The sequence below is a fragment of the Triturus cristatus genome, chromosome 11 (genome assembly GCF_964204655.1).
Source record: "Triturus cristatus chromosome 11, aTriCri1.1, whole genome shotgun sequence".
In the NCBI taxonomy this organism is placed as follows: domain Eukaryota; kingdom Metazoa; phylum Chordata; class Amphibia; order Caudata; family Salamandridae; genus Triturus; species Triturus cristatus.
In genome coordinates, this window is record NC_140594.1 from 939,580,574 (window position 1) to 939,607,864 (window position 27,291).

General features: G+C 46.6%; 1 protein-coding gene across 1 annotated transcript in view; it reads left to right on the forward strand.

Annotated features, from left to right (window-relative positions):
- The window catches only part of PLPBP (pyridoxal phosphate binding protein), an 80,472-nt gene extending 57,836 nt beyond the window's left edge, over window positions 1-22,636 (forward strand). Inside the window, exon 8 of the mRNA XM_085634944.1 lies at window positions 22,116-22,636. Coding sequence (XP_085491070.1) covers window positions 22,116-22,253 — 138 coding nt within the window. The 3' untranslated portion in view covers window positions 22,254-22,636. The remainder of the gene's footprint in view (window positions 1-22,115) is intronic.
- Window positions 22,637-27,291: the final 4,655 nt, after the last annotated feature.

A 27,291-nucleotide genomic window follows, 5' to 3' on the forward strand; every position in this document is an offset into this window, starting at 1 on the left:
TTCCTTGGTCACAATGCCCTGGGTACCTAGGGTACCTTTTACCAGGGGCTGATATGTGGCCAGGGTTTGCCAATTTGGGTTTTAGGGAAGAAACTAGGCCCTGGGCACCTGATTGGCAGGATTCCTGGGCACACTCAGTCAAAGTACATTCAGCAATTCAACAAAAAGTAGGGGCATATCATGCCAGAAAGATGACACTTTCTCACAATCCTCAAACTGCACCTGGGTACAGATTTACCCTGGTGGACCATGTCACTAGGTACCCAGAGGCATTCCCTCTTAGAACCACTACAGCACCTGTGGTGGCAAGAGCCCTCTTGGGTGTATGCTCGAGAGTGGAATTTCCTAAGGAGGTAGTATCTGACAGAGTTACAAACTTTGTCAAGTTACTTAACTGCTATGTGGAAGGAGTGTGGAGTGAATTACAAATTCACCAGACCTTATCACCCACAATGCAATGGTTTAGGTGAAAGATTCAACCAAACCTTAAAGGGCATGATCAAAGGTCTCCCAGAAAAACTTAGGCGCAGATGGGACATCCTTTTGCCCTGCTTTTTGTTTGCCTACAGGGAGGTGCCACAAAAGGCGGTTGGTTACAGCCCTTTTGAACTTTTGTTTGGCCATCCTGTTAGGGGTCCTTTGTGTCTGGTGAAGGAGGGATGAGAGTTACCTCTCAAACCCCCTAAACAGGACATAGTGGACTATGTACTTGGTCTCCGCTCCAGGATGGATGAGTATATGAAAAAGGCAACTAAAAAATCTTGAGGCTAGCCAGGAATTACAAAAGGCCTGGCATGACCAAAATGCTGTACCTCTAGGACAAATGGAGTGGCCCCCATACAATTGTTGAACAGAACGGGGAGGCCACCTACTTGGTAGACCTTGGAACCCCTAGGAGTCCCCACAGGGTACTTAATGTAAACAGACTTAAACCATATGTTGATAGGGCAGACATGGGCTTGCTCATGGCTGCTGATGAAGGACAGGAGGAAGAGAATGGCCCACTCCCTGACCTGCTTTCTCAGAACCCTGATGATGGATCAGTTGATGCTGTAGCCTTGGCAGGCAGCCTCACTGTCCAGCAGCAAACTGACTGCAGAAAGCTTCTCAGTCAGTACAGACATCTGTTTTCTCTGACTCCAAGTCAGACCACCTGGTGCACTCATGAAGTGGACACCGGGGAAAGTCTGCCTGTGAAGAAGATGATCAACAGGCAACCTGACCATGTCTGGAACTGTATAAGGACAGAAGTCCAAAAGATGTTGGATTTGGGAGTCATTGAACCCTCAGATAGCCCTTGGGCTAGTCCAGTAGTCCTGGTACCTAAACCTCACACCAAAGATGGCAAGAGACAGATGAGGTTTTGTGTGGATTACAGGGATCTTAATGCAATCACTAGGACTGATGTCCATCCCATCCCCAGGGCAGTTGAGCTTATAGATACTTTGGCCTCAGCCAAGTTCCTAAGCACATTTGACCTGACAGCTGGCTACTGGCAGATCAGAGTAGCTGATGATGCAAAGCCAAAGACAGCATTTTCTACCGCTAGTGGGCACTATCAATTTGTGGTAATGCCCTTTGGTTTGAAGAATGCACCTACCACTTTCCAAAGGTTGGTGAATCAAGTCCTTACAGGCCTGGAAGACTATAGCACAGCATATCTAGATGATATTGCTGTCTTTAGCTCCACCTGGGAGGATCCAGATAGGGCAGAGTCAGGTTGTGTACATGAGTCACCTTGTAGGTGGAAGCCAGGTTCAACCATTGCAGAGCAAAATCCAGACCTTAATGGACTGGGTTGCTCCCACTACCCAGATTCAGGTGAGAGCCTTCTTAGGCCTGACTGGGTACTACAGAAGATTTGTCAAGGGGTATGGATCAATAGTGACACCCCTGAATGACTTAACCTCTAAGAAAATGCCCAAAAAGGTTCAGTGGACAGTTAGCTGTCAAAAGGCATTTGATGACCTGAAGCAGGCCATGTGCACTGCTCCCATTCTGCTAAGTCCTGACTATTCCAAACAATTCATTGTCTAAACAGATGCATCTGAGTTGGGGGTAGGGGCTGTACTGTCACAGTTGAATGATGGTCAGGATCAACCAGTAGCTTTCATAAGCAGAAGGTTGACCCCCAGAGAGAAACGTTGGTCAGCCATTGAGAGGGAGGCCTTTGCTGTAGTTTGGGCTCTGAAGAAGTTGAGGCCATACTTGTTTGGTACTCACTTCATTGTTCAGACAGACCATAATCCCCTCTTATGGCTAAAACAGATAAAGGGTGAAAACCCCAAACTTCTCAGGTGGTCCATTTCCTTACAGGGGAACATAGACCTGGGAGTAACCATGCCAATGCAGATGGACTCTCCAGATATTTCCACTTAGAACATGAAGATTCAACTGGTCAAGGTTAGTTTAATGTCCCTGCTTTTGGGGGGGGGGGGTAGGAGAGTAGGATCTGCTTAACATATTTACCCCCACTTTTTGCTGGTGTTTCACTGTTTTTCGACTTTAGTCAGGCTGGGACCCTGCTATTCAGGGCCCCAGCCTAGCTGCTTCCTCTCTAAATTGATTGCATGTACTTTAAGTACACTCCAGATTGTATTCTGGGGTACCCTTGTGAGTCCCTAGTATATGGTATACTATGTACCAAGGGCATAGGTACCCCAGAGACCTACCAGGGGCTGAAGCATGTATTGTGCTACCACTGGAAAGCCTTGCAAAATGACATCACCGGTCTGCTACTGCAGCCTGGTTAAGGAGGTGCATGCACCCCTTACTGAGGTATAGGTTCACTATACCTCACCTATCACTGCACATAGTAACCTATCAGTCACCCCTATGGCAGGCCTTATCAATCCTGAAGGTAGGGTGCTCGGTTATATGTGAGAGGGTGCCCATGCATGAGCTGAGCCCCTCTGCAGCCTTCGGAATCTCTTCTCCGGGGTTGTCAGTGGTGCAGCCTGACCATATACTCTTAAGGGCATTATATCTTAAACTGTTAATGCTAACTTTGGACTGGCTGCGCGGAAACATGTCGTGTTTGGTGTCAAACCCCTTGGAATCATACCCCCACATCAGTTCTTGATGTGAGGATATGATCCCATCCTTCTAGAGGGAGAGACATGACAGTACTGGTATACCCGGTAGAGATCTAATAGAGCCCTGGCATCTCAAAATGGATGCTGCAGCCACAGAGACGGGTATGGCCTCCTGCTGCTGACCGAAACTCCGGCAGGGGAGGCCTGGACAAGAGGTTTCCTGTCACAGGGAGGTGTAACCACCTCCCAGACAGGCTTATGTATATTGGGGCTGTGTGGGAGCACTCTCGGAGTGCTTTGAAGTCCTGCACTGGGGGCACATTTGGTGTCCCTGTGCATAGTCCAGCTCAAACCGGTTCAGGGGCATCCAGCCCCTGCTCTGGCGCGAAACTGGACAAAGCAAATGGGTGTAGCCACCCCTCTTTCCAAACCCTCCCATAGGTGGGTCCCTAGAGCTAGTCCAACCCCTTCCTTAGGTATAAGTAAGGAACCTCTGTAACCAGAAATTTAGATATCCCTGGACGAAACTCTGAAGCTGAATCCTGGAACTTCGACGCTCTACTAAAGACTAGAGGATTGAAGAAATCTCCCTTGGGGTAAAGGAGTGACTCCCCTGCTTGGCAGGCACCAACAAAGCATATTGCCGGACTGCACCTCCGAAGCGCCCGCCGGACTTCGAAGTATTTGCAGCCCAGGAAGAGGATTTCCAGACATCTCAGAGGCCGACCCGAGTCCTCAGCAAAGCTGAGACCCTCAGCTCTCATGACTAGTGTGGAACCGGAACTCCTGGCCACCGTGCACTTTTGCAAGTGCATTGACTTCTCGACGTCTCTTAAAGTCGTGCTTGGGCTCACTTGTAGCCCCCACCTCGAGCAGCGAATCCACCGAAGATTGTCGGCCTAGTCACCCTGAGTGACCCGTGGGCTGCCATTTTGTGTCTCTTCTCTAGGTCCCTTCGCGATCCCTGGTCCATCGACTGGTGGTCCCTGACTTTCCTTGGGCTTCCCTGGTTGCTCCAGACTTGCCCTGACTCCCAACCAAGTGGTGAGTCCCTCAGACCTTGCTGGTCTGCACTGAAGCATCTTTCTCCTTTCTGCATGGGTTGCTGTTGCCAAGGCTTGTTGTGTCCAATCCGGGCACCGGCGCTGCAGCACTCGACATCCTTCGTGGGACAGGTTGAATCCAGCTCCTGGTCGTCCTCGACGCCTCCTTGTTCTCGTGGCTGAAGAGTCAAGCTTCACCTTCTTCACCTGACATCGGTGGGCATCCGCCTATCGTCTTACTGGTCGCTGGCAAGTGACCCAGACTCTGTCCCCTCTGCTTTCAGGTTCTTCTAGACCTCGATCCAGGCTTGGATCTCTTCGGACACTTCGCATCTTCCCGGCAGCAGCACTTCTTTGCCAGCTCCCCCTGAAATCCACGACACGATCTGACACCATTTGACACCTATGCACCCAGCTTCCCTGGGTGAGGTAACACAAGTACTCCGGTGCTCCCATGGGTGTTGGCCCTAGAACTTCCTCAGTCCCAAAGGGTTTGGTCCTGACTCGTTTCTAAGTGTCCCTAATCTTTAAAAATGTAACCGCGCCTTTCCCCATATAAGCCAACGGGAGCTCGCGGCTGTGTTCTCACACTGCACACGGCCCCCGTGGGTCCCCTGTGTCACTACCTTGGGTGGTTCCTTAGGGTACCAGCGATTATACAGGTTCTAGGCCTGGTGTCTAGTTAAGTCGTGGTTCTTATACCACTATTTTAGTATATGGTTTGGCTCACTCCTAGGCCCTGACTTGTAGTTGTGCTTATTACTGTGATATTTGAAGTGTAACTTATGTGTTTTGACCTCTAGTCTCATAAAGAGACTAGGAGGGTGTGTTTAGAAATAAATACATATATTTTATATATATACCTGGTGTGGTTGTCTTTCATTTAGGCACTCAAGAGATTATAGACTGGTAAAACAAGCTGCTTTACATTTCTTCAAGACTTAGCCTGAAGGCTGCTCTCCAATGGTACCACTAGGATAGCTTTCAATAAAGGTTGTCTTTAACCTATAACCAATAAGGGGTTGTTTGGACAGGTACAGGGTGCCCACTATAACTAGTGGACAGCATACACCAGGCCAACTTCTCACAGGTACCAAGGGCACTGTGGCCAGCGAAGGCCTCTAAGGGCTGCAGCACTTATTGTGCCACCCTTAGAGGCCCTGTACCTTTACGCACACACATTGCCTTCGCAGGCCCCGTGTTTTGGTGCAGAACAAAGTGAAGAGTCGACATGGCATACATCCCTGTGTGCCATGCCTACAACCCACTTCCCTGGCATAGATCAGCCACCCCTTTAGCTGGTTGCACTATACCAGTGGTGAGGGTACAGGTGCATGAGCCCTGTACCCCTACAGTGTCTTAAGCCAATTATTAGACATTGTAAGTGCAGTAATGCCATTAAGAGTTTATGGTGCTGGGAGTTTGTCATTACAAACTCCACAGTACCATAATCGCTTTACTGAAAACTTGGAAGTTTGGTATCAAACTTCTCCGCACATTAAACCCACACTGATGACAGTGGGTGATTTAATGAAACATCCACACAGATTGCAGCTTAAAAATGCCCCCTGAAAAACGACCTAATACTAGTGTCTAGGCTGAGTGGCTGATCACCAGCTGCCACTACCAGACCTGTTCCTGGACACATGGGTTGAGAGCCTGCTGCTCTCGGGGGTCTTAAACAATGCACAGCCTGGGATGAGGTGCTAAGCCTCCTCCCCCAGGATGGGCAGGGTCCTCGAAGGGGAAGCTTCAAAGGCTTGCGCCTTCGTGAGCTTCCCCATACCTTTTGCTGCTTCCAGCACCTGGGCCCCACCGGTTCTGACCCCCACTTTGGGCGGGAGAATCGGCAGGAAAACCAATTGAGTAAGGAAGGTGTGACCACCTTTGCCAACCTCACACCTCAGGTGGGGGAGGCGAGGTAAAGCACAACTCTCAGTCCCCGCCGTCTTGCAGATGGGGGGACCCAGCCAATCAGAGTGAGGCATATGCCTCCCTCCCACTGAAAGGTTTCATAATTGGGGGTGTACCCCCCTCCCCCCCCCCCCACCCCCAGGAAGGGACCCATTGGTCCCAACCTTTACTTACCTATAACGCCCCTAAATCTAGTATTTAGGGGCACCCCTGACCTTTGCCTCCTCAGACAAGAACCGACTAAGAAGAAAAGAAGATGGGCCAAAGAAGCTGTGTCAAAGCTATGAAGAGGAGGTCGCCCACTGACTTGGCCCAGACCTTCCGGCCTGTCCCCACCTTGAACCTGCAGAAGCAAAATCCTGGTGTGTCCAGCAGCCTCAAGAACCCAAAGTACCTGCCTTGCCTTTCACCCCAAAGACTTTGTCTCCTGTGAACACCGGATTTGTTCAACCACAGACTTTGGCTCCGGGCAAATCTGCACCCTACGCCTCCAGCCCTAGTGTGAGTGGCCCAACATCACGAGGAGGTCTCCCTGGTTAACCTGACCTGATATATGGTGATCTCTGACCTGCCTCGACCCTTCCTGTGACGCCTGCAGTCTCTTTCTGGAGGATCCCCCCCCCCTGACCACAACGGGAGCTGGTAAGAAAACCCGACACCTGAAGACACCCCTGTACCCGACGTCCCATGGCCTTGGGTGGCCCAACCGACAGTGTCCCAGCATCCTGAGGCATCCCAACTTACCTCTCCCACCAGTGGTCACCTCCAGAAGATCTTCATCCCCGAGTCTGCTGTCAAAACCAGAGAATTCCCCTTTGAAACCAACAGGGTAACCGACCCCAAAACAGCGCACTGCACCCAGCCGCCGCTGCGGGTGTACTTTGGGTGCTAACTCGGATCCCCCTTTGTCCTGAGCGTAACACCAGGAGCTTTGCTCCCACAACCCTGTGGCCTGCTTGGGAACAGCCACCAACCAAAGACCCCCCTATCCCCCATTGGATAACATTGGGCCTCAGCACTCTGCACTCGGCTGCCCTAGTGCCGCTGACGGTACTTTGATAGTGCATCCTTGACCCTGGGGGAACCCTTGTTCCAACCCCAGAAACTCAACCCCAAAGACACAATAGTTACCTGTTAACCGATAACTTCATGTCTCTCCATTGGAGTACATTGACTATTTTCCTTTGACAAATGTTCTAAGTGTGGAGTTGATTTGCATGAAAACCTGAAAAACTACAACTGTGCAAAACTGATTTTACTTACCTTTCCTCTAGGAAATGTCCTGTTGTGTTATCTAGGCATATCACACTAGTAGAAAAAGTACCTTAAAAGGTCATCTGAAAAGTAATCTTAACGTACAAGTTACTTACTTTTGTAACAATATATATGTAAGAGACATTAGTGATAGATTCCTTACCTTAGAACATCCCCAGGCGTCAGACTGGATCCGGAAAGTTTTCGTCAGCAGTACACCTGCACGTCGGCAGGCGTCGTCGTACGGCTCCGCGTACGTCGTTGGCATCGTATCCGCCGAGATGACGTCATCGGAGCTACTTAGACATGCCCATGCGCGCTGACGTCCGTTCTGTACACAACCTTTCTGCACCAGAAGCGCAGAGCCATGCCAGAGACCGACTACTGGTGCAATAGAACTAGGGCCCTAAAAGGGATGACCTGAACCCTAGAGAACAGTTCGCAGAACGGGGAGGATGGGCGGGCGGTAAGGAATCTATCACATGCCCCCCCCCTGTTTTGATTTCCCACCCTTCCTCTCTTTTGCTCTTAGCTCCCGGGCCTCAGATTTGTTGAATTAGGGTTTTTAGCGCTGGGATACCTCCGGGTGACTATGCGCTTTATAAAAAATAAATAATAATAATAATAATAACTGACTAATGTCTCTTACAGATATAGCGTTACACAAGTAAGTAACTTGTGCATCTGAAAGAGACATGTTAGTGATAGATTCCTTCCCTTAGAATACATACCCAAGCAATACCAACCCCGGTGGTGGGTCTGCGAAGTGAGATTACACAGAAAGTCATGGAGAACTGAATGGCCAAAGAAGCCGTCTCTCCGGACCTGACTGTCAAGGCAACAGTGCTTAGTGAAAGTATGCAACGAGGCCCAAGTGGCCGCCTGACAGATGTCTTGCAGGGGGACACCGCGTCCCAATGCTGTAGTAGCTGCTGTCGCCCTGGTAGAATGGGTGCGCAGCCCAAATGGAGGTTCCTTTTTAGCCAGAGAGTAACAGGCTTTAATGCACAAGACAACCCATCGGCAGATAATGCGCTTGTGCACAGCCTGACCTTTCTTGGCGTCCACATAGCCAACAAAGAGCTGGTCATCCACCTGGAACTGTTGTGTGCGGTTGAGATAGAACGAAAGGGCACGTTTTGGGTCCAGACGGTGGAGCCTCTAATCTTCTCTTGAAGGGTGCGGAGGCGGAAAGAAAGTTGGCAGAGTGACAGTTTGCCCGAGATGAAAGGTAGAGACTACTTTTGGTAGAAAGGAGGGACGCGGTCGAAGCACAACCTTGTCCGGATGAATCACCAGTGAAGGAGGTTTGCAGGATAGAGCCTGGAGCTCACTCACCCGCCGAGCGGAGGTGATGGCCACCAGGAAGACAATTTTCAAAGTTAATAACCACAAAGGACAGTTATGAAGAGGCTCACAGGGAGCGCACAACAAGTATGTGAGAACCAGGTTCAAGTCCAATTAAGGCATCACTAAAGGAATTGAAGGGAAAAGGTGAGTAATGCCTTTGAGAAATCTATTGACAACTCGGGACTTGAAAAGAGAGGGCTGATCAGGCAGCCTAAGAAAGGCCGAAAGAGCAGAAAGGTAGCTCTTGATAATGCCCAGAGCAGAGCCCTGCTGGGCCAAAGAAAGAAGGAACAATAGAACTTCAGAAAGTGGGGCAGCAAGAGGATCAACAGATTTTGCTGTGCACCATGCCACAAATATTTTCCACCGACAGGCATAAACCGTTTTAGTGGAGGGACGCCTGGCTGCCAGAATCACATTACAGATTTCGGGGGGCAAGTCAAATGGAATCGGCTGTCGCCGCTCAATCTCCACGCAAGGAGGTGGAGGCTGGACAGGTTCGAGTGGAGGACCGTCCACTGTTGCTGCGACCGGAGATCCTCCCGAAGAGGCAGTCGGATCGGAGGATCCACGCTCATACTGAGTAGCTCGGGATACCAAACTCTTCAAGCCCAGTCCAGTGCCACAAGAATGACTTGAGCCCGGTCGTGCCTGATCTTCTTCAACACTCTGGGCAGAAGTGGTATAGGCGGAAAGGCGTACAACAGACTGCAACTCCACTCGCGACGAAAAGCGTCGCCTAGCGAGTACCGCCTTGGAAACGCCAACGCGCAGAACTGCTGACATTGCGCGTTCTCTTCGATGGCGAATAGATCTAACCAAGGTTCTCCCCACTGCTGAAAGAGACCTTGCACCACCTCTGAGTGAAGACGCGATTCGTGATCCAACATGCATCTGCAGCTGAGTTCGTCCGCCCTGGCGTTCAGGGTACCTGCCAGGTGTTGAACCACCAAGGAAATGCCTTGATGTTCCAGCCACGTCCAGAGACGTAGAGCCTCCTGTCCACGACCCCACCCCGCCCTGTTTGTTGCAGTACCACATGGCGGTGGTGTTGTCTGTGAACACCTGCACTACTCTCCCCTTGACAGAGGGAAGGAATGCTTTGAGTGCAAGTAGGATCGCTCTGAGTTCCAAATGATTGATGTGGAGTTTGGACTCCGCCGAAGACCAGAGGCCTCTGATGTTGCCTCTCCCATGTGGTCGCCCCATCCCAGGAGGGACGCGTCCGTCACTACTGTGTGCTCCGGTTGGGGAAGGGAGAGGGATCTGCCGCGGACCCAACACTGGTTCGTGAGCCACCACTGCAAGTCCTCTAGAGTGCCCTCCGAGATCTGGACGTAGTCAGACAGGTTCCCCCGTTGCTGCGTCCACTGGAACTTCAGGTCCCACTGCAGAGCCCGCATATGCCATCTGGCATGATCGATTAGCAGGATACAGGAGGCCATGAGGCCCAGCAGCCTCAGGGTTTTCCTGACCGAAACCCAGGACCAGGGCTGAAAGATCGAAATCATAGCCCGAATGTCCCGGACTCGCTGTTCGGGAGGATAAACCCAAAACTGCGCCGTATCCAGAACCGCTCCGATGAAGAGGAGCTGCTGAGAGGGAATCAGGTGCGACTTCGGCACGTTGATGGAAAACCCCCGCAAATGCAGGAGGTCGGCCGTAGTCTGGAGGTGGTGCCTTGGGCGAGCCCGCCTTCAACAGCGAGTCATCGAGATAGGGGAAGAATGAAACCCCTTGATCTGCGCAGATGAGCTGCGACCACCGCCATCACTTTCGTGAACACCCGAGGGGCGCTGGTAAGGCCGAAAGGGAGCACGGTGAACTGAAAGGGCTCGTGGCCTACTGTGAACCGAAGGTAACGCCGGTGGGACGGCAGGATGGGGATATGAAAATAAGCATCCTGCAAGTCCAACGCTGCCATCCAGTCTTGCGGGTCTAGGGCAGACCAGACCTGAGCGAGCGTGAGCATCTTGAACTTCTCCTTCCAGAGGAAGCGGTTAACATTCCGGAGGTCTAAGATAGGCCGCAGGCCCTTGTCCTTTTTTGGAACCACGAAGTAGTGGGAATAACCACCACGACCTACTTCTGGCATCGGAACGCGCTCGACGGCCCCTTTGGGCAAGAGGGCCGCAACTTCCTGCTGGAGAAGTGTCAAGTGATCCCCCGACATGCGGTGGTACTGAGGTGGCTTGTCTGGAGAGGTAGACTCGAAGGGGAGGGAGTAGCCCCTTCGGACTATTTGCAGAATCCACCTGTCCGAGGTTATGGAGCGCCAATGGGGAAGGTGAATCCTGCCACCCACTGGCGTCAGGTGGGCCTGAAACACCGGACTAGGAAGGTTTAGAGGTGGTGGCGGCAGGGGAGGTGGTGGATTGACCCGTCCGCTGTCCTCTGGACCCACCACGGCGGATCCTGTGGCTGCGCTGAGACTGTGGCTGCGCTGAGACTGTGGCTGCGCCGGCATGCGGGTCTGAAAGGAACGCCCCTGGGCGCCCCGACCCTGACCTCGAAAGCACCGAAAAGCAGACGCCGAGGGAGTACGCGTGGTGGCGAGACCCAAGGACTGGGTCGTAGCCCGAGAGTCCTTAAAGAGTTCCAGGGTGCTATCCGCCTTATCACCAAAGAGGCGTGTGCCATCAAAGGGCATGTCCAACAAGGTGTCTGGACATCCCCAGAGAAGCCAGTAGTTCGGAGCCAAGCATAATGGCGGAGCGCCACTGTTGTGGAAAGTGCCCTACCGAGAGAATCGGCCGTGTCCAGCTCACAGCGAACAGTAAATTTTGCAGCATCTCTCCCTTCGGTAATGGCTTGGGAAAGAACCGCTCTTGATTCCACAGGGCCTAGCAGGCACGCTGTATTCTCCGCCCGCAATGCAGAGCTGGCAGATGTGAACATCTGTTTCCCGAATTGCTCCAGTTTCCTAGATTCCTTTTCTGGAGGAGCCGAAGGGAACGCACTCGGCGAGGCAGAAGCCTGGCCAACCAGCCTCTCAGGCGTCGGGTGTTGGGTGAGAAAGCTGGGATCGCCCGGCGATGGCGGCGTGCCACACCCTTGTCTACAAGAACTCCTGTGTTCGGTTTGATCCAGGTGCTCAACAGGATATCAGTAAGCGCTTCATTGAAGGACAGTAACGGCTCCGCAGAGGAGGACTGCGGCTGCAACACCTCACTCAGGAGATTGGTCCTGATGGGTACAGAAGGGAGCTCTAGGACCACTGAAAGTCCCAAGCTCCTCCGTGGCCGCGGAAGAAGGGGGACAGAGTGCCAGGGTGTGGAGAGAATTCCAGATCTACTGGACCGTCCACATCGCCTTCCCATTCAGACTCATCCTGGCACTGAGCGCCAAGAGGGTCCTCAGACCCCTCCCAGTGTACTCCCCTTCGTCCACCGGTTGTTGAAGAGGCCGGTAAGGACGAGGTGCCTTGGGAAATGTTATGTTATGTTATGTTATGTTATGTTATTTGTACACTTCTATAGCGCACGGCCACTCCACTGGAGTATCCCGGCGCTTTAACGAAGACTCCCAACCGAAGATGGGGAAAAACATAACACCAAAAGGGCATACAAACACAGAAACAGCATCAAGATTACGGGAAGAGCAAAGTCTTAAGAGCCTTGCGGAAAGACAGAAGACTAGAAGTCTGTCTTAGAGAGATTGGAAGATCATTCCAGGCATGAGGGGCTAAGTGACGAAAAGATCGTCCTCCTGCTCTTGCTCGTTTGATAGTGGGAACACTCATCTTTGATAAGGACGAGGATCTAAGAGATCTGGGAGGGGTATACCAGGACAGTCGTTTGGAGATATATTTGGGGCCTATGCCATGCAAGGCCTTGAAAGTCGTGGTCAGAGTTTTAAATAGAATCCTTTTTGCAACTGGAAGCCAATGCAATGTGGCAAGAAGATCCGTGGCTCTGACTTTCCTTGGAAGACCAAAAATGGCTCGGGCTGCAGAATTCTGGGCGATTTGCAGACGCCTGACCAAATATTTGGGAAGTCCCAGAAACAGAATGTTTGCATAATCCAGCCTGGAGCAGATCAGTGCCTGGACAATAATTTTTCTGTGCTGGATAGAGACTAGAGGGAGAAATTTGCGAAGCATCCGCAGGATGCCGAAACAATTCCCAGTAAGAGAAGAAATATGTGGTCCGAAAGATAGCTTGTTGTCAATCACCACTCCCAAATTTTTGGCTTTCACAGACGAGCTAGTGGGAGGAGACATATCTTTCGGCCACCAGGTTTTCCAATCGGGTTCAGATGTACAGCCAAAGAAGAGCAGCTCCGACTTGTCTGCGTTGCACTTCAGCCCATGGCGTCCAAACCACTCAAAGACAGCACTCAAACATCCGTTGACCTGGACACTATCAAACTGACCATCCCTGTTACTTACAAAGAGGAGCTGGGTGTCGTCAGCATAGCTGACAATCCGGGCGCCAAAAGCCTCCGCTGTCACCGCCAGGGGGGCCATAAAGATGTTGAACAGGAGGGGGCTCAAGATGGAACCTTGAGGGACCCCCACTTCAAGTGGTGACATTTCAGCAGAGAAGGGTGGCGCCCAGATTGTCTGCCGGCGGTCGGCTAAGAAGGATTTAAGCCAATTCCACACCGTTCCCCGCAGACCAAAGTCCCAGAGTCTGGAGAGAAGAAGTGCGTGGGGAACGGTGTCGAACGCCGCCGACAGGTCCAGCATAATCAGTACCACTTTTTTACCAACATCCAACTCCTCCCTGATGGCATCTGTGACTTCAAGGAGCGCGGTCTCCGTGCTGAAATTTGCACGGAAACCAGATTGAGTATTATGCAACAGACCCCTTTCCTCAATAAAATTGGAAATAGATCTGTGAGCAAACCTTTCAGTCACTTTCGCCAGAGCAGGGAGTAAGGAGATGGGTCTGTAATTTGCATAGACTGCAGGGTCGAGCGCAGGTTTTTTTATAAGTGGCAAGATCATGGCACTCTTCCAAGCTTTGGGAACTACCCCGGAAGAGAGTGACAGATTCAAAATGGGATTAATCAAATCATTAAGAACAGGTGCCATATTTGCTAGACACTTGGCAGGGCAAGGATCCTGTGGAGATCCGGATTTGAGACTTGTCAGAATAGCAAGAGAGCTCTCATGATCTAATAGGGGAAAATTGGACAGAAAGGGGCCATGATCTGGCAAGGGACACCCCAGACTTGTCGTATGCTGCTGGAAAGTGGCCTGGAGAGATGATTGAATAGAGGTGATTTTCTGTACAAAATAGACAGCTAATTCCTTCAACCAAATTTCGGAGTGAGCATGGATCGGAGTATAAGCAGAGGGGGAGGTGAAATCTTTAACCACCCTGAAAATTTCCTTGCAAGAATGCTCCGCTTCATTTATTCTAGATTCCAGATAGGATTTTTTACCATCCCAAATTAATTTATGGTAGGCTCGAGTCAGCGTCTTAAATTTTTGCCTCTCAGAAAGATCATAGGATCGCCTCCATGCTCTTTCTGCTTTCTTAAGATCTTGTCGTGCTTTTTTTAGATGAGGGGTAAACCAAGGGGCAGATGTTCTCTTATCTGCAGAGTTTTGTTTCATGGCCGGAACCAAGCTCTCTAGACGGTCTGTGAACCAATTATGGAAGAGATCGCTGTACTCCTCTACATTGTCAGAGGTGGGACACGGGAAGTTAGTTAGAACATTTGATAGCATCTCTGTAGTAAGAAGATGGAAAGATTTAGAGAGATGCTTTAGCGACCCTACTGGTTTAGACCGTGATGGAACCATGACAGAGATGGAAAAAGTGATGAGAAAATGATCTGACCACAAAACTGGCATGGGAGGGTCAACACAGATAGGAGAAGTAGAAAAAATCTGGTCGAGCGTGTGGCCTTTATTATGAGACGGTCCTGCCACATAAGGAGATAGGCCAAACACGGAAGTAATATCTAACAGTTTTAGAGTGTCCGGATCCGAGCTATTATCCATATGGATATTTAAGTCACCTAATAAAAAGCAATGATTGGACCTAAGGCATGGTATTGATAGGGCTGCCTGTAGTTCTTCCAAAAACAGCCCCACCGAACCTGGTGATCTATAGACCAGGATACCAGTACAGGCCTGGGAAGATGAGAGCTGGAGAGTGAAGCCTAATGCTTCGCAGCCCTGTATATTATCTACTGAGAAAGTATGGCATACAATATTCTTATTAACTATAATAGCCACTCCACCACCTCTACCAGATGACCTATCTTTCCTATAAATGTTATAGGCAGAAGGTACGGCATTTGCCAAATCGGGTGAGGAAGATTCGGACAGCCAAGTTTCCGTAAGGAACAGACAGGATATCTTAGAATCCTGTAACATATTCCAAATGTCTAGAGCGTGGCCGGGTAGAGATCTAGTATTCAGTAGTAAACATTTATGCAGAATAGGTGGGCTGACCTGTGTAAAAGAATTCCGAGCAGGAAGGCGCCAGCCACAAGTACTACACCCTGTCTTCAAAGCCCGCCCTCCCGGGAAAACATGATGGCAGTGACCACACGGGGGGCGGAAGGAGCGTAGCTCGGGGCTGGAATACCTGAGTATACAGCGACACATAGTGCCACTGGCACAAATAGAGGGTATATACGTAGACCGTCCGGCACCGTCCGCCTCCGTGCCGCGGACTGGCGCAGACTGGCTACTCTTTGGCGCGTATTCGGCGCTACCGCTGCGCGTCACCGCTGCGCTAGTCTGTGAGGGGTCTTATAGATTAGGTGAGGGTGGAGACTAGTCCGCCGACCTCTCCAAGATGGCTGACCAGGATGGAACAGCCAGGAACCAGGAAGTGATGACGCTCCAAAGCTCCCTCCACGACAATCAGCACAGAAGCTGTGGTGGACCGGGGAGTAGCGAGCAAACTGCAAGTATGGGCAGAGCAAAAGTTTTCTAAAACACAGTATTACATTTAAAGCACACAATCAATAAATCACGCTCGAAAATGTTTTAAAATCCTAAGAGATCAATAAAATGCTATAAGTTGTTTGTAGTAATTCTAGTGCGAGTATAGCGCTGGTAAAAGTGTAGCGCTGGCGCTGCAAACTTCGTTTAATCAATGATTGCGCGCGTGAGACTCCCGCCCTCAAATAGTCAGGGCGAGGGGGAGACTAGTCCGCCGACCTCTCCAAGATGGCTGACCAGGATGGAACAGCCAGGAACCAGGAAGTGATGACGCTCCAAAGCTCCCTCCACGACAATCAGCACAGAAGCTGTGGTGGACCGGGGAGTAGCGAGCAAACTGCAAGTATGGGCAGAGCAAAAGTTTTCTAAAACACAGTATTACATTTAAAGCACACAATCAATAAATCACGCTCGAAAATGTTTTAAAATCCTAAGAGATCAATAAAATGCTATAAGTTGTTTGTAGTAATTCTAGTGCGAGTATAGCGCTGGTAAAAGTGTAGCGCTGGCGCTGCAAACTTCGTTTAATCAATGAAGATGGGATAAACTCTCCTCAAAGCAATGGAATGGGAGGGTAAGATACCAGTCCCGGTTCGGTGCCGTCCGGCGTCAGCGGCGGCCCGTCATCAAGGCTGGATCCAGGGCCGGCGTTGAGGCGGTAGCCAGCGGCGCCGCAGGGTATGGTGCCGGCGTAGCCAAGGCCAAAGGCGGCGGCATGAAGGTAAACCCTTCCGACAGATCCGCGGGTCCGAAGGCGCTCCGGAGGGACCCGGCGGGGTAAACAAATGGCTAAGGCCGACATGAAGGTCTGCACCTCGTCCAAAGTTGCATGCGGTCGTTGCGTGCGGTCACGGAAAGGGTGGGTAGGCCACAGGCAACAACGGAAGTTCCAACGGAGCCGCGGGGGAGTGACCGCCCGCCCCCTCCACCGCGTCCCGCGACCGGTGAGGGGTAGAGGAAGAGCGACGTCGCTTCTTCGACTTTTTATGGTGCCTAGACTTACCTGGCCCCGATTTCGACTAGCGATGCTGATGGCTCCGCAACCAGTCACCTCGACCTCCCACGGGATCGGGACTTCGATCGGCACGGAACAGATTGCCGGACCTCCAACAACTCGCGGGAACGATCCCGCAAAGCTTTCGGCTCCATGGCCCGACAATCGGGGCGCGCCTCCGGGTCATGGGTGTACCCCAAGCAGAAGAGACACACGTCATGCGGGTCCACTACCAACATGTTTCGGCGGCAGGCCCTACAGGACTTAAACCCGGGCATCCCTACTGCACCAGGAGTCAAGAACTTGACAAAACAAGTTGTCAGAAACCAAGTGAAAACATTTTTAACTAGGGGTACCGCTCTCTCTCGGATCTGCGCTGCTATGCGGAAAAAGAAAGACGGACGTCAGCGTGCCTGGGAGCGTCCAAGTGGCTCCGATGACGTCATCTCAGAGGATACGACACCAGCGACGTATGTGGAGCCGTACGATGAGGCCTGCCAACGCGCAGGGGTACTGCTGACGAAAACTTTCCAGATCCAGTCTGACGCCTGGGGATATTCGAAGGTAAGAAATCTATCACTAACGTGTCTCTTTCAGATAGTAATTTTGACATTTTAAACTTACCTGTATTTCAATCAATTGCATTTGAACTTGCATTCCTTTGTAAAACACTGCATAAGATTTTGCAAAGCATGTATTTCACTTACCTGTGCCAGGCTTGGTTTGGTTCTAGAAATAAAATAACTTAATATTTGTATACAAACAAAATTGGTCTGAGTTCAGTCTTTGAGTATGTGACATCATTTGCTGATTGGGTGTGTACAACAAATGCTTAACACTGTCCTCTGATAAAGCCTTACTTCTTGCCCACACTACCACAAATAGACAGTAAGATGCTATCTACTTTTACCTCTGCCTACCTTTGGGGTTCCACTGGACTCTGTGCACACTATACCTCATTTTGGTATAGTATATACAGAACCAGCTTCCTACACATTCTATATCCTCTTAGGTTGTAATTGAAAGCCCAACAGGGAAAACTATCACATACTGGCTCCTGCCTCCAACTTTCTGTGTGGGAACTGAACCTTAAACTAGTCTACAACATGATCTTCTTTTTTTTTTTTTCTTTCTTTTTTTGCTCTTGCTATTTAACATCTGTATCCACAGAAAAGTATATATCCCAAGCTTTGAGTGACCTTCTTGTCGCAGAAATCCCCTTTATACTACATTCTATCATTAGCCATGTTGAGACTGAGAATAAAAAGCAAGAACTTAAAATGTACAGAGAAGTGGCAAGATCGAGTTAGATTTGCTCTGTGCAGCCTCTGGTGGAAATTCTGATTGGATTGACCAGTGGCTTGCACTGAATTGAGGTATGGTTTACGATACATAGACATTGGACTATAGAAATTAACTCTTGAAAAATAAAAGAGAAATGTTGCTGTTTAAATCAAAATGTACGTCTCTTAGAAGAGGCAGTACTGAATTTTGAAACAGTCTGAACTTGCAAAATAAAGTTTCAAACATGCAGTGCCGAGCCTCAATGATGGTGCAATTGTTGTTTGTACTTTCATAATTTTAGTCATAAACCACTATAGGAGCTATAAAAAAGGTGATACAGCACAGTGCTTATGTGCACAAAAGTGTAAAAGTGTGACAAAAAATATTTCAACAGCTACAGTAATGGTTACAATCTTTAAATGGCTGATAGGTTTTCAAATGATGGCTCCAACAACACATCAAGAGACAGTAGCTCAAAAGAAGAATTGTGTTGGCCTTTCGACAGTGAAGAGGAGTTATGGTGGAGGGGTAAATATCAGGACAGAGCAGAATACATTTAATCAATAGCAATAGAACAGTGCCTCAATTTGTCTCCGATTATGGACAAGTACATGAGGGCCAGTAGGGGTTCTAGCCACCTGGCCTTCATGGACTTGTCCAGTGCTTTTGACACCGTTAATCGGGAGAAATTGTGGGGACTGATGGGGAAAATGGGTTTTGAAGAAGCCCTCATCTCCCTTCTACGTTGGCTTCGTACTTCCACTACGGTTGCGGGAGGCGGGGTGGGGGAGGACAGGGCCCATTGTCTCCACAGAAGGTGTTCGGCAGAGGTGCATTTTAGCTCCGTTTCTTTTTTTTTATTATATGCTATTGGTTTAGAGGCATTTTGTTTAGAGAAGTAATTTGATTTTCCTAAAATTGGAGACAACCCGGTCCCACTGTTATCTAATGTGGATGACGCCGTACTAATGGTTTTAACGGCCAATAGCCTCCAAAAATCACTTAATTCTTTTACAGATTTTATGGCAGCACTGGATCTAAAAGTTAATTTGATTAAATCATATGTTATGGTGTGTGGACCCAAAGCAACAAAAACTAGAACATTTGCTTTAAGTGGTAAGATTATTGATAAGGTGTCCAACTTTACATATCTAGGGAACATTTTTGATAACACTATGAATTGAGACCCCCCTTATTACTGCAAGGGTCCAACATACTAGACAGGTTGTGGAGGGGTTATTCCGCTTTGCCTGCAAGTAAGGCCACAAGCTGGTGACCTAATTGGTTACTCTTTACAAAGCTAAATGCTTATCTGTGGCATCTTATGAGGCAGGAGTTTGGGGCTACCACAAAAGCCGACACTTGCAGGTCTTGGAAAATGAATTTATTAAAAGGCTAGTGTCAACCCCAAATAGTGCCAACACACGTGTTTGTCATCATGTGCTGGGGCTGGACTATCTTGAAGATCAAATAGATATTGCCCTTGCTTCTTTGGGCAAAGATCTGGCAATTTGAGGACTTGCTGTTCTCTAGGGAAGTCATTAAGGACTATACCAACTTAGATAGCGCATTTTCGATCCCTTGGCTCCGCTTTGTGAAGGATAAATTTCACGAGATAGGCCTGGGGCACTACATTGACAATCCTGCACGCATCCATACGAATGCGAAAGTTGTTATAGAAGAGGCACATTATTCTGGGACAAATACGCACCGCTTACAAATGGTAGTGACAGGTCCCTTATGTTTGTTCCCCGCAGAACAGCAATTGTATCTAACTTTTATCACCAATTCTCAAACACAATTTTTTTTTTTTGCTGGATTTCGTCTAAGCACCTTGCACTTTTTAGTGTAATTTCCCAAACAAGCAGAATGGGTTGATAGATTAACGCCTTGTCTGTGTGACAATTTGGCAGCTCAGAGCACTTTGCACTTTATGTTGTTCTGTCCCCTTCATAAAGAGTTGAGGGGAAAATTCTTAGCCTCACTTTTGAGGGTAATCCGGCCATGTACCCATATAGATGGTTTTAATTTTATGCATTTTTTGTCTACTTTGCCTATTTGCACTGCAGTCTCTAATTATATTAAAGTTGCAATGTCTATAAGAAAGATCTATGAGTCAATATAGATGAACAGAACTTTTGTAACCTTTTAATAACATCCTCATTCATGAAATTTTATGGTTGACATTATAGATTGTTGCATTGTTTTTTTTGTATGCCTCTGTAACTATACAATATGAAAATTGTATTGCAGAAAGTAGATGTGTGAATCTTTTATGGTCTTTCAAACCAAATAAAGTTATTTTTGAATTTGATATTCAATAGCAACCCTGAAAAGAAAGCAATAAAATGGTTTGTTCAACTGGCGTAGCTAATCCCTTCAAAAACTGTCTTGTTACGAAAGCTTCGGGGTCCGAATAGTCTACTGTAAAGGCATGGGCTATTTCGATGTAGCCATATCCATGAACAATTCCATTTGTATTCCAAAATGTGGATAAAGTAGATTTTGACTCAGCTAGTGGATGGACAAGAATTTGGTAGGAACAACTGCACAAGCGGAGCAGATGAACTAAGAGGGGCAAGATGGGGGTATATGCACACAGATTTATAACTGGTAATTCACATACAGGCAACATTCAAAGGGGAGAGTGTGAAAACAAAGGGTTCATGGCACGGCATGTTTTCCACATGTAACCAGCCCTGTTGGCTCAGCAAGGTTTTTAAGGATTGGTGTAAGACCAGAGGTGTTAGCATGTATTTAATTCCCACATCGGCTCACAGTATGAGTTTGACAGGAGACAAAACTTTAATTATACAGGGCCCCTTTGCACGTGCAGCTGCTTTCTCCTCAAGTGATCATTGTCTGATGCTGCAGCATAGAAATATTGCTGGAGTTGGAAATGCTGTTCCTTTTATACCTAAAATCAAACTCTATCATCCTTAAGTGTTTAATGGAGTGAAATTCCAGTAAGTTCCCAGGTCCCGATTTAGCGCATACTATTTTTTGATCTTCTGCATGTTGGGTTATATGGTGGGTTGTGACCACCTAGGGTGTCACCTTTTGCTTGCTGCCTGCTGTGTCAGGACCGATAGATTGTCCTGGACAGTCATTAAAACTACACTAGGCTTTGTTATTCCAGGGTCAGTGGAAACTCAGTTTGGTAGTTTTGCTTAGATTGAAGCATAACCAGTGCTTAATGTGTACTGTTTAGTGCAGGTGGGCCCACAGGCTCATATTTTTGGGAACCAGCACTTGTTTTTCCTCCCCAGACTTTCACTGACAGCAAGAGATAGAAAAACACACAAGGAGAAAAAAAGTAGGAAGAGTGTGAAGGAAAAACATTGATAAAGGGAGAAAGCAGAAATGAAAAGAAACCTGAATGAGTGAGATAAAGAGTGAGGGAATACCTGGTGGATTAAGAAGCATAGGGTGGAATCAAGGCTATACAGCATTTGTATATGGCACACCAGCCCTCGATTTTGCTGGCTGCGGGCTTCTAAACTTTAGGCACCAGCACTTTTACAAATTAAGGACTGAGCATAAGCTACAGATGCTAGCGGTATTTCCATAAGTAGCCCTGCTGCATGGCAGGTATTTGTGATCTGGCAGAGATTGGCAGCTTCATTTACGTTTTTTAGATTATAAACTTTAATACAGGCTTCTGTCTGATAGAATGCAATTTTGTTCTGTCATCCAGAGGACAAATACATTTATCACACCCCTCTGAAATTGCATTGATCTTTGTAATTGCAGAATACTTAAGTCTTAGTTAATTACATTTCTTAATCTGTTTTGTTTTCAAAAGTTGATGTTTTAAATTGATAAAACGTGTACAGGTGTGTTCATCTAACTTATTCCCCTTCGCAGCATTCCATTAGTATGTTGTTTCTTTTTTAGTTACCAAACAATGGTTTATGTAGCTGCCAATAGGAATTATACAGAGGACAAATGAGTGCTAACCGCACACAGCTATGAATGCTGGAAAGGGAAACACACTTGAAAGTCAACTCTGTAGATCCAGTAAGAGAATAATCACATTGACAAGGTCTTTTACTGTAGAATGTTTTAGGGAGACCAGAAAATAAGTGGGATTACAGGCAAACATCTCTAAATTTTAAAGATAATTTAAACATGCACTGGGATACAAAAGGTAAATAAGATCATTCAACTTATCTCTAGGTTTCTAATATTTTAAAATAGTTTTTTCTCTTTTTGTTTCGTCAATTAATGTTTGTGTCTTTTTGTGGTAGCCATCGATCTATTTCTGTGACTGCTCACTTGTTGATCGACCATTTTAATTTAATCTGAAATGCTTCTCTCTACATTTGCAGATTGAGGTTGGATCCACAAATGTTCGAATTGGAAGCACAATTTTTGGAGAACGAGATTATCCAAACAGTCCCAAAAATGACCGCCATGTAGAGCAAGCACAAGACAAAATGGCTGGGCTGGCTGTGGAGGAGCGCTGAAAGTTGTGTTAAGAATATGGTGTAGTCAGTGTGGATCAGTACCTCGTTCTAACACAAAGAAGCCAACGCTATGAGCCTAGACTTAGCCCTCTAATTGCAGAACTTTAAAAGCTGCTGCCCTGCAATGCTGTGGTCATTGTAGGCGCTGCAGGTCTACTTGCTATTGCCTGAAAAAGTTCCTTGAAGGGTTTTAGAATCCTTCACATATCATTAACTTTGGGCAAGTAGGGAAACCTAAGAATATTTCTGACGTCTCTATGGTTCGAAAAACTTTCAAAGATCGTTACTCCTTTCTGTGATGGCAATTGTACTTTTTGAACATCATTATTGTGAAAAAATCAAGCTTTCTAATCAATAAAGTGACATGTCTGTTATTAAAAAAATATTGTACAACTATTTATGAAATCGTGTGCGCATGTTCTGGTTGGAGTATCAAGTGCCTTTACTTTGCTTGATGTCTCTGGCTTAGCCACCTTGTATCTTCACTATGAAGACAGTCTCACACTGCGAAGGTCAATACAATGTGTTAATTTCGTTTTGGAATTACTGTCGATGGATGGCCTGGTTAAATTAGACTGGTACATATTTTGCCGGTGAAAACCTTTTTATGGAATGGGTGCGCAATAATGGCTGTACCAAGCAAAGCATAGTGGAGGAGGTATTCGGAGCTAGCTGTCATGCTGTGGTTTTTTTACCATTTAATTGGAAATGTGAGCAGTGGCTGAGCATTGAGGGACCCATCTTCTGCAGCAGCAAAATCGGGGCGCTGTTCATATTCAATGGAGACCAGGAGTGCCTCCTGCCCAGGTGTCATAATCGCATTCCTATGTTCTCAAAAAAAGGGGGTTGTCTGGCTTACTAAAGACTTTACTCACTTTCATCTAACATATATTGTTGAATCTATTATTTTTTTAGCCCTACTTGTCCAGGGAGGCAGAAAGTATATGTTCCTTGTTCAAGCATCCCATATGTAAATTCACAGTTGTCCATGCGTCCCATCTTTTGTAAATTTAAAAATTGGACTCCTTCATATCAAATTATTTCATTTCACATCCCGTGTCTACAAATCTCTGGAGGAATCTCCAGTCTTCTGATATGAATAATTCATTGTGTTTTTAATCAAATGTTTTGCTTTTAGGCATGACAAACTCTGATATTTCCAAGACATTGTGTATTCTCCTTGTGCACACAAATCTTCTGTCCCCTTACATCATTCATTTAATTACTGTTTAGTATACCTTTACATTGATCACAGAAAATGATGTGTTTTAAATATGAGCTAGAATTGTGAACGAGTATGCATAATCAGAGATCAGGCAAGCAAACTGAGTTTGCCCCTGAAGATGCTCCGCTCACCTTTTTTAACCCTGGAGCACACAGATCTCCTTTAGGTCCATTCCAATTTTTTGAGTGAAGCAGAAAAAAGCTTGCCTCCGAAATGTGGTTGTGAATTTTTAGCTTCTCTTCACAGTGAGGTTTCCGGCTAGAAAGCTATTTTTGTGTTTGAAAATTAGATGCCCATTCAGTTGTATAGTTCTTTTAAATATACTTGTTGGATGCGATGGCGTGTTGAAAACCGTGTAACACACCTTAAATAAAATGTAGGCTGGTGATAGATGGCTGCGTAAGGTAACAAGGTTGGATTGTATTTTGAGCACCATGAGAGAAAGCCAGCTATTCCATGAACATGGGGGTGGCCATTCACCCCATGAACATGGGGATGGCCATTTACCCGACTGCTGTTTCTAAAGCCAGAGGGCAAATTAAAGGTGTCGCTTAAAAAAACAAAACAAAAAAAAACATGCAATGTTCCAAGCAAGATATTGGACTGTAATGTGCTTGCATCCATAGATCTCAGTCTTAGGTGAAATCTACAGAAGATCTGAGGTGGAATACAATGAGCAACAGAAATAACAAAATCTTGCCCGTAATATGTTTCAAGGAAAATGAGGCCATCCCCTCCTGAATGCACATTAGACAGCAACTCTTGATATCCACCATTGCAAGCAATATAAAATAGTTGATTATTGCTAGAGGACTAAAGGGATGCCCTTCAATGTTTTGTTCTAATGTTCAAAATCAATTCTGTGACAGATCAGAGAGTCTCTCTGTGTCAAACAACACAGGCGAAGGAATCCAACCCTGTAGGTTTGTCTGGGCAAGATTGTTAGTCTTGTTTTTTGAGGAAAAAATTCCAATCCAATGCAACTTGATCCAAAGGGGAGTAATCTTTTATTCGCACTCTCTGTATAGGAGTGATTACGAAGGATAGAGAAAGAGGTGGCACAGCCAACACGTGTTTCGCCCCCTACAAGGCCTTCCGGCCTGGGGCTTACTCAGGGTGAGTGCTTTCGTAACGAGTAATTTCAGCGAAGTAAATGGTAAAAAATACCGAGGGATTCTGAAGTCGTGGCTAATGCCTGGTTCAATTGTTCTGTTCGGTTTGGTGTTCCAGGGGAAGGAATCCAACCCGTATACACCTCACAAGCTACTGTGATGGGGCACACTTGGTGGATTCGATGTTCACCAATTATAAACTCAGCCAAGGAAGATAAGAACGCCTTAAGCACATAACTTTCAAGCCCGGGTATTTGTGGACAGAATGAAAAGGAGTGACCTGTCGAGAACCGTATTGATGGCCTCGAAAGAGATCGTTCAGGATACATTGTGAGACACCTTGTCCTGTGGGTTAGAGATATGTGGCCTCTTAGTAGAGAGTTAGCCCTTAAGTAAAGTGAAGTGCAGTTTTTGAAAACGGCCCTTCAGCTCACATGTCAACATTACACACCGTCTTGAAGGATGATTGTGGGCATAGAGTAATTGCAGATAATACTAAAGAAGCTAGTGCAAGAAACGCCAATAAAAGCTCAAGTTCTTAAAATGACCTTTCAGTTATCGCTCAGCGGAAATGGTATACTAAGCAGGTCCTGTACCTAAACCCAGAAGAGAGGATTTCAATATAGGAAACCTTTCAATTAAGAACAAGGGATTCAGGGTAATCATGAAAATGTGAGTAAATAACCAAATCCAAACTCGAAGGAAAGAATCCCTTATCATAACTCAAGACAAAGTTTATCATTTAAAAAAAAACATTCCTGGAAGAAGGTCCACACGAGTGATATATGGTCAGCCTAAATGTGTATTGAAAGTAGGCTCAGTCAAAAGTATTAGTCAAAAGTATATTTTTTTAGACCATGGTCTTTTTAATAGATTGAAATCACATACAAAATAAGATTATAAATGACATTAAAACAGAACCAGATTTACAATATCTAAAAGGATGAAATAGTAAAAGAGGTAGTAATCCATTTACAAGATGAACCTGACATTAGAGCACTAAACATCAATCAATAAATACACTTTTAAGTCTTCCTGCACAGCGTGTCAAAATCTCCCAAGTACACCTCACATCTAAAAACCTCATTAATATTTAAAAAATGTAACTGCTTGACTTTGATTTGAAATGACATATTTTCTAAACATTGGTCTTAAAAATACTTTGCGTGTAGATAAAAACCATAAACAATCTAATAAAATATTTGCTGCATTACATTTAAATTTCAATGCATAGGTACATTTTTCTTATTATCTGAGAATCTTCTTGGCTGCCGAGTTTTTAAATGCAAGGTTCAGACCGACTCTAAATTTTAAAAGGGCTAGCCTTAAAGATCCATTGGGCAGAGCATCCATATAAGAAAGCGTTTCACCATTCATTTGCGATTGCCACAGATATTGAGTGGACGAATCACTATACAAATATTGCATAGCCCTTTCTCTAGCCTGATTTTTAATTATTGCCCGCAGCTCATCCTGGGGTTTCCTCCCAGATAAACTATTTTCCAGTGTTTATAGATGTCCTCTTCCATACTTCCATTAATCTATCAATTTGATCCCATCTTAATTCACTGTACATAAGCTCTTTGTGACAGAGCATTAACATTTTTCAGTGAGGCTATGCTCCAAGCGAATCCAATATCTAAACACCTCTGCATAGGCTAGCTCCAGAGTTATTTTGGTTTCCATCCTTACAGCTTGAAGTATCGCAGAGGGCGACACGGAACAGGTTTTTTTCCCGTTTTTTAAATTTAATTTTATTACACATCTGCCTTCTTCAAGATCCCATTCAAATTTACCACTGAGGCCAAGCAGTGCTACCCTCTTATTGAAATTAAGAGTATAGCATTGCTGAGTAGGCCAATAGGGTGGTCTTTAAGAGTGTCCTCCGTATTCTTTATTGAATTTCCTAAGTCCAGTAAATGGCATGAGTGTCTTTACCTGTAGGGATTTAATGTGGCCTTTTCATTGTAACTTCTTTTCAAACTACACTCCTAGATATTTATACCCGTTAAGTACCTCAACTTCTGTTTTATCCAGGTAACATTTAAATTTGGAGTTTCAATCATTCGATCAGGGGATTTAAAGTGCCGCACTCACCTGTGATGGTCTCAAGGCACTGGGGGTGCCGGTGGAGGGGAATGGTGTGAGCAGCTCTGTAGGCCATTCAAAGAGCCAAGTCTTGAGGTCCTTTCTAAATTGGTGCAGTGACTGACTTCGCCAGATGCGATAGGGTAGTTTGTTACAAATCTTTCAAATATTGCATAGCCCTTTCTCTAGCATGATTTTTAATTATTGCCCGCAGCTCATCCTTAGGTAGCCTCCTAGTTTTCCTTTTCCACATATTTATACTACATTTTTTCATTGTACAGCATTTAACAAATGCTTCTTACTTCCTCTGAAAGCTGATTTCTGTCATATCCTTAATAAAAAGTTCATCAGCATATAAGGATCACTTGCGGTGGGAACCATTAATTTTAGGACTAAATTATTCACAGCTCTCAAAACTTTAAACAGATCCGCTAGAAAGATTAAAAATAGGAGTGGATCAAATATATAACCTTGCCTTAATCCATTTTTGATGTCTATTTTTCCTGACAATGCTCCTTTTTGTGTCTACTTCCACTTGCAGTATATTATGGAGCTAATTGGGGATCCCATAATTTAACACTTCCCACCGTATTTCCTGATCAACTGAATCAAA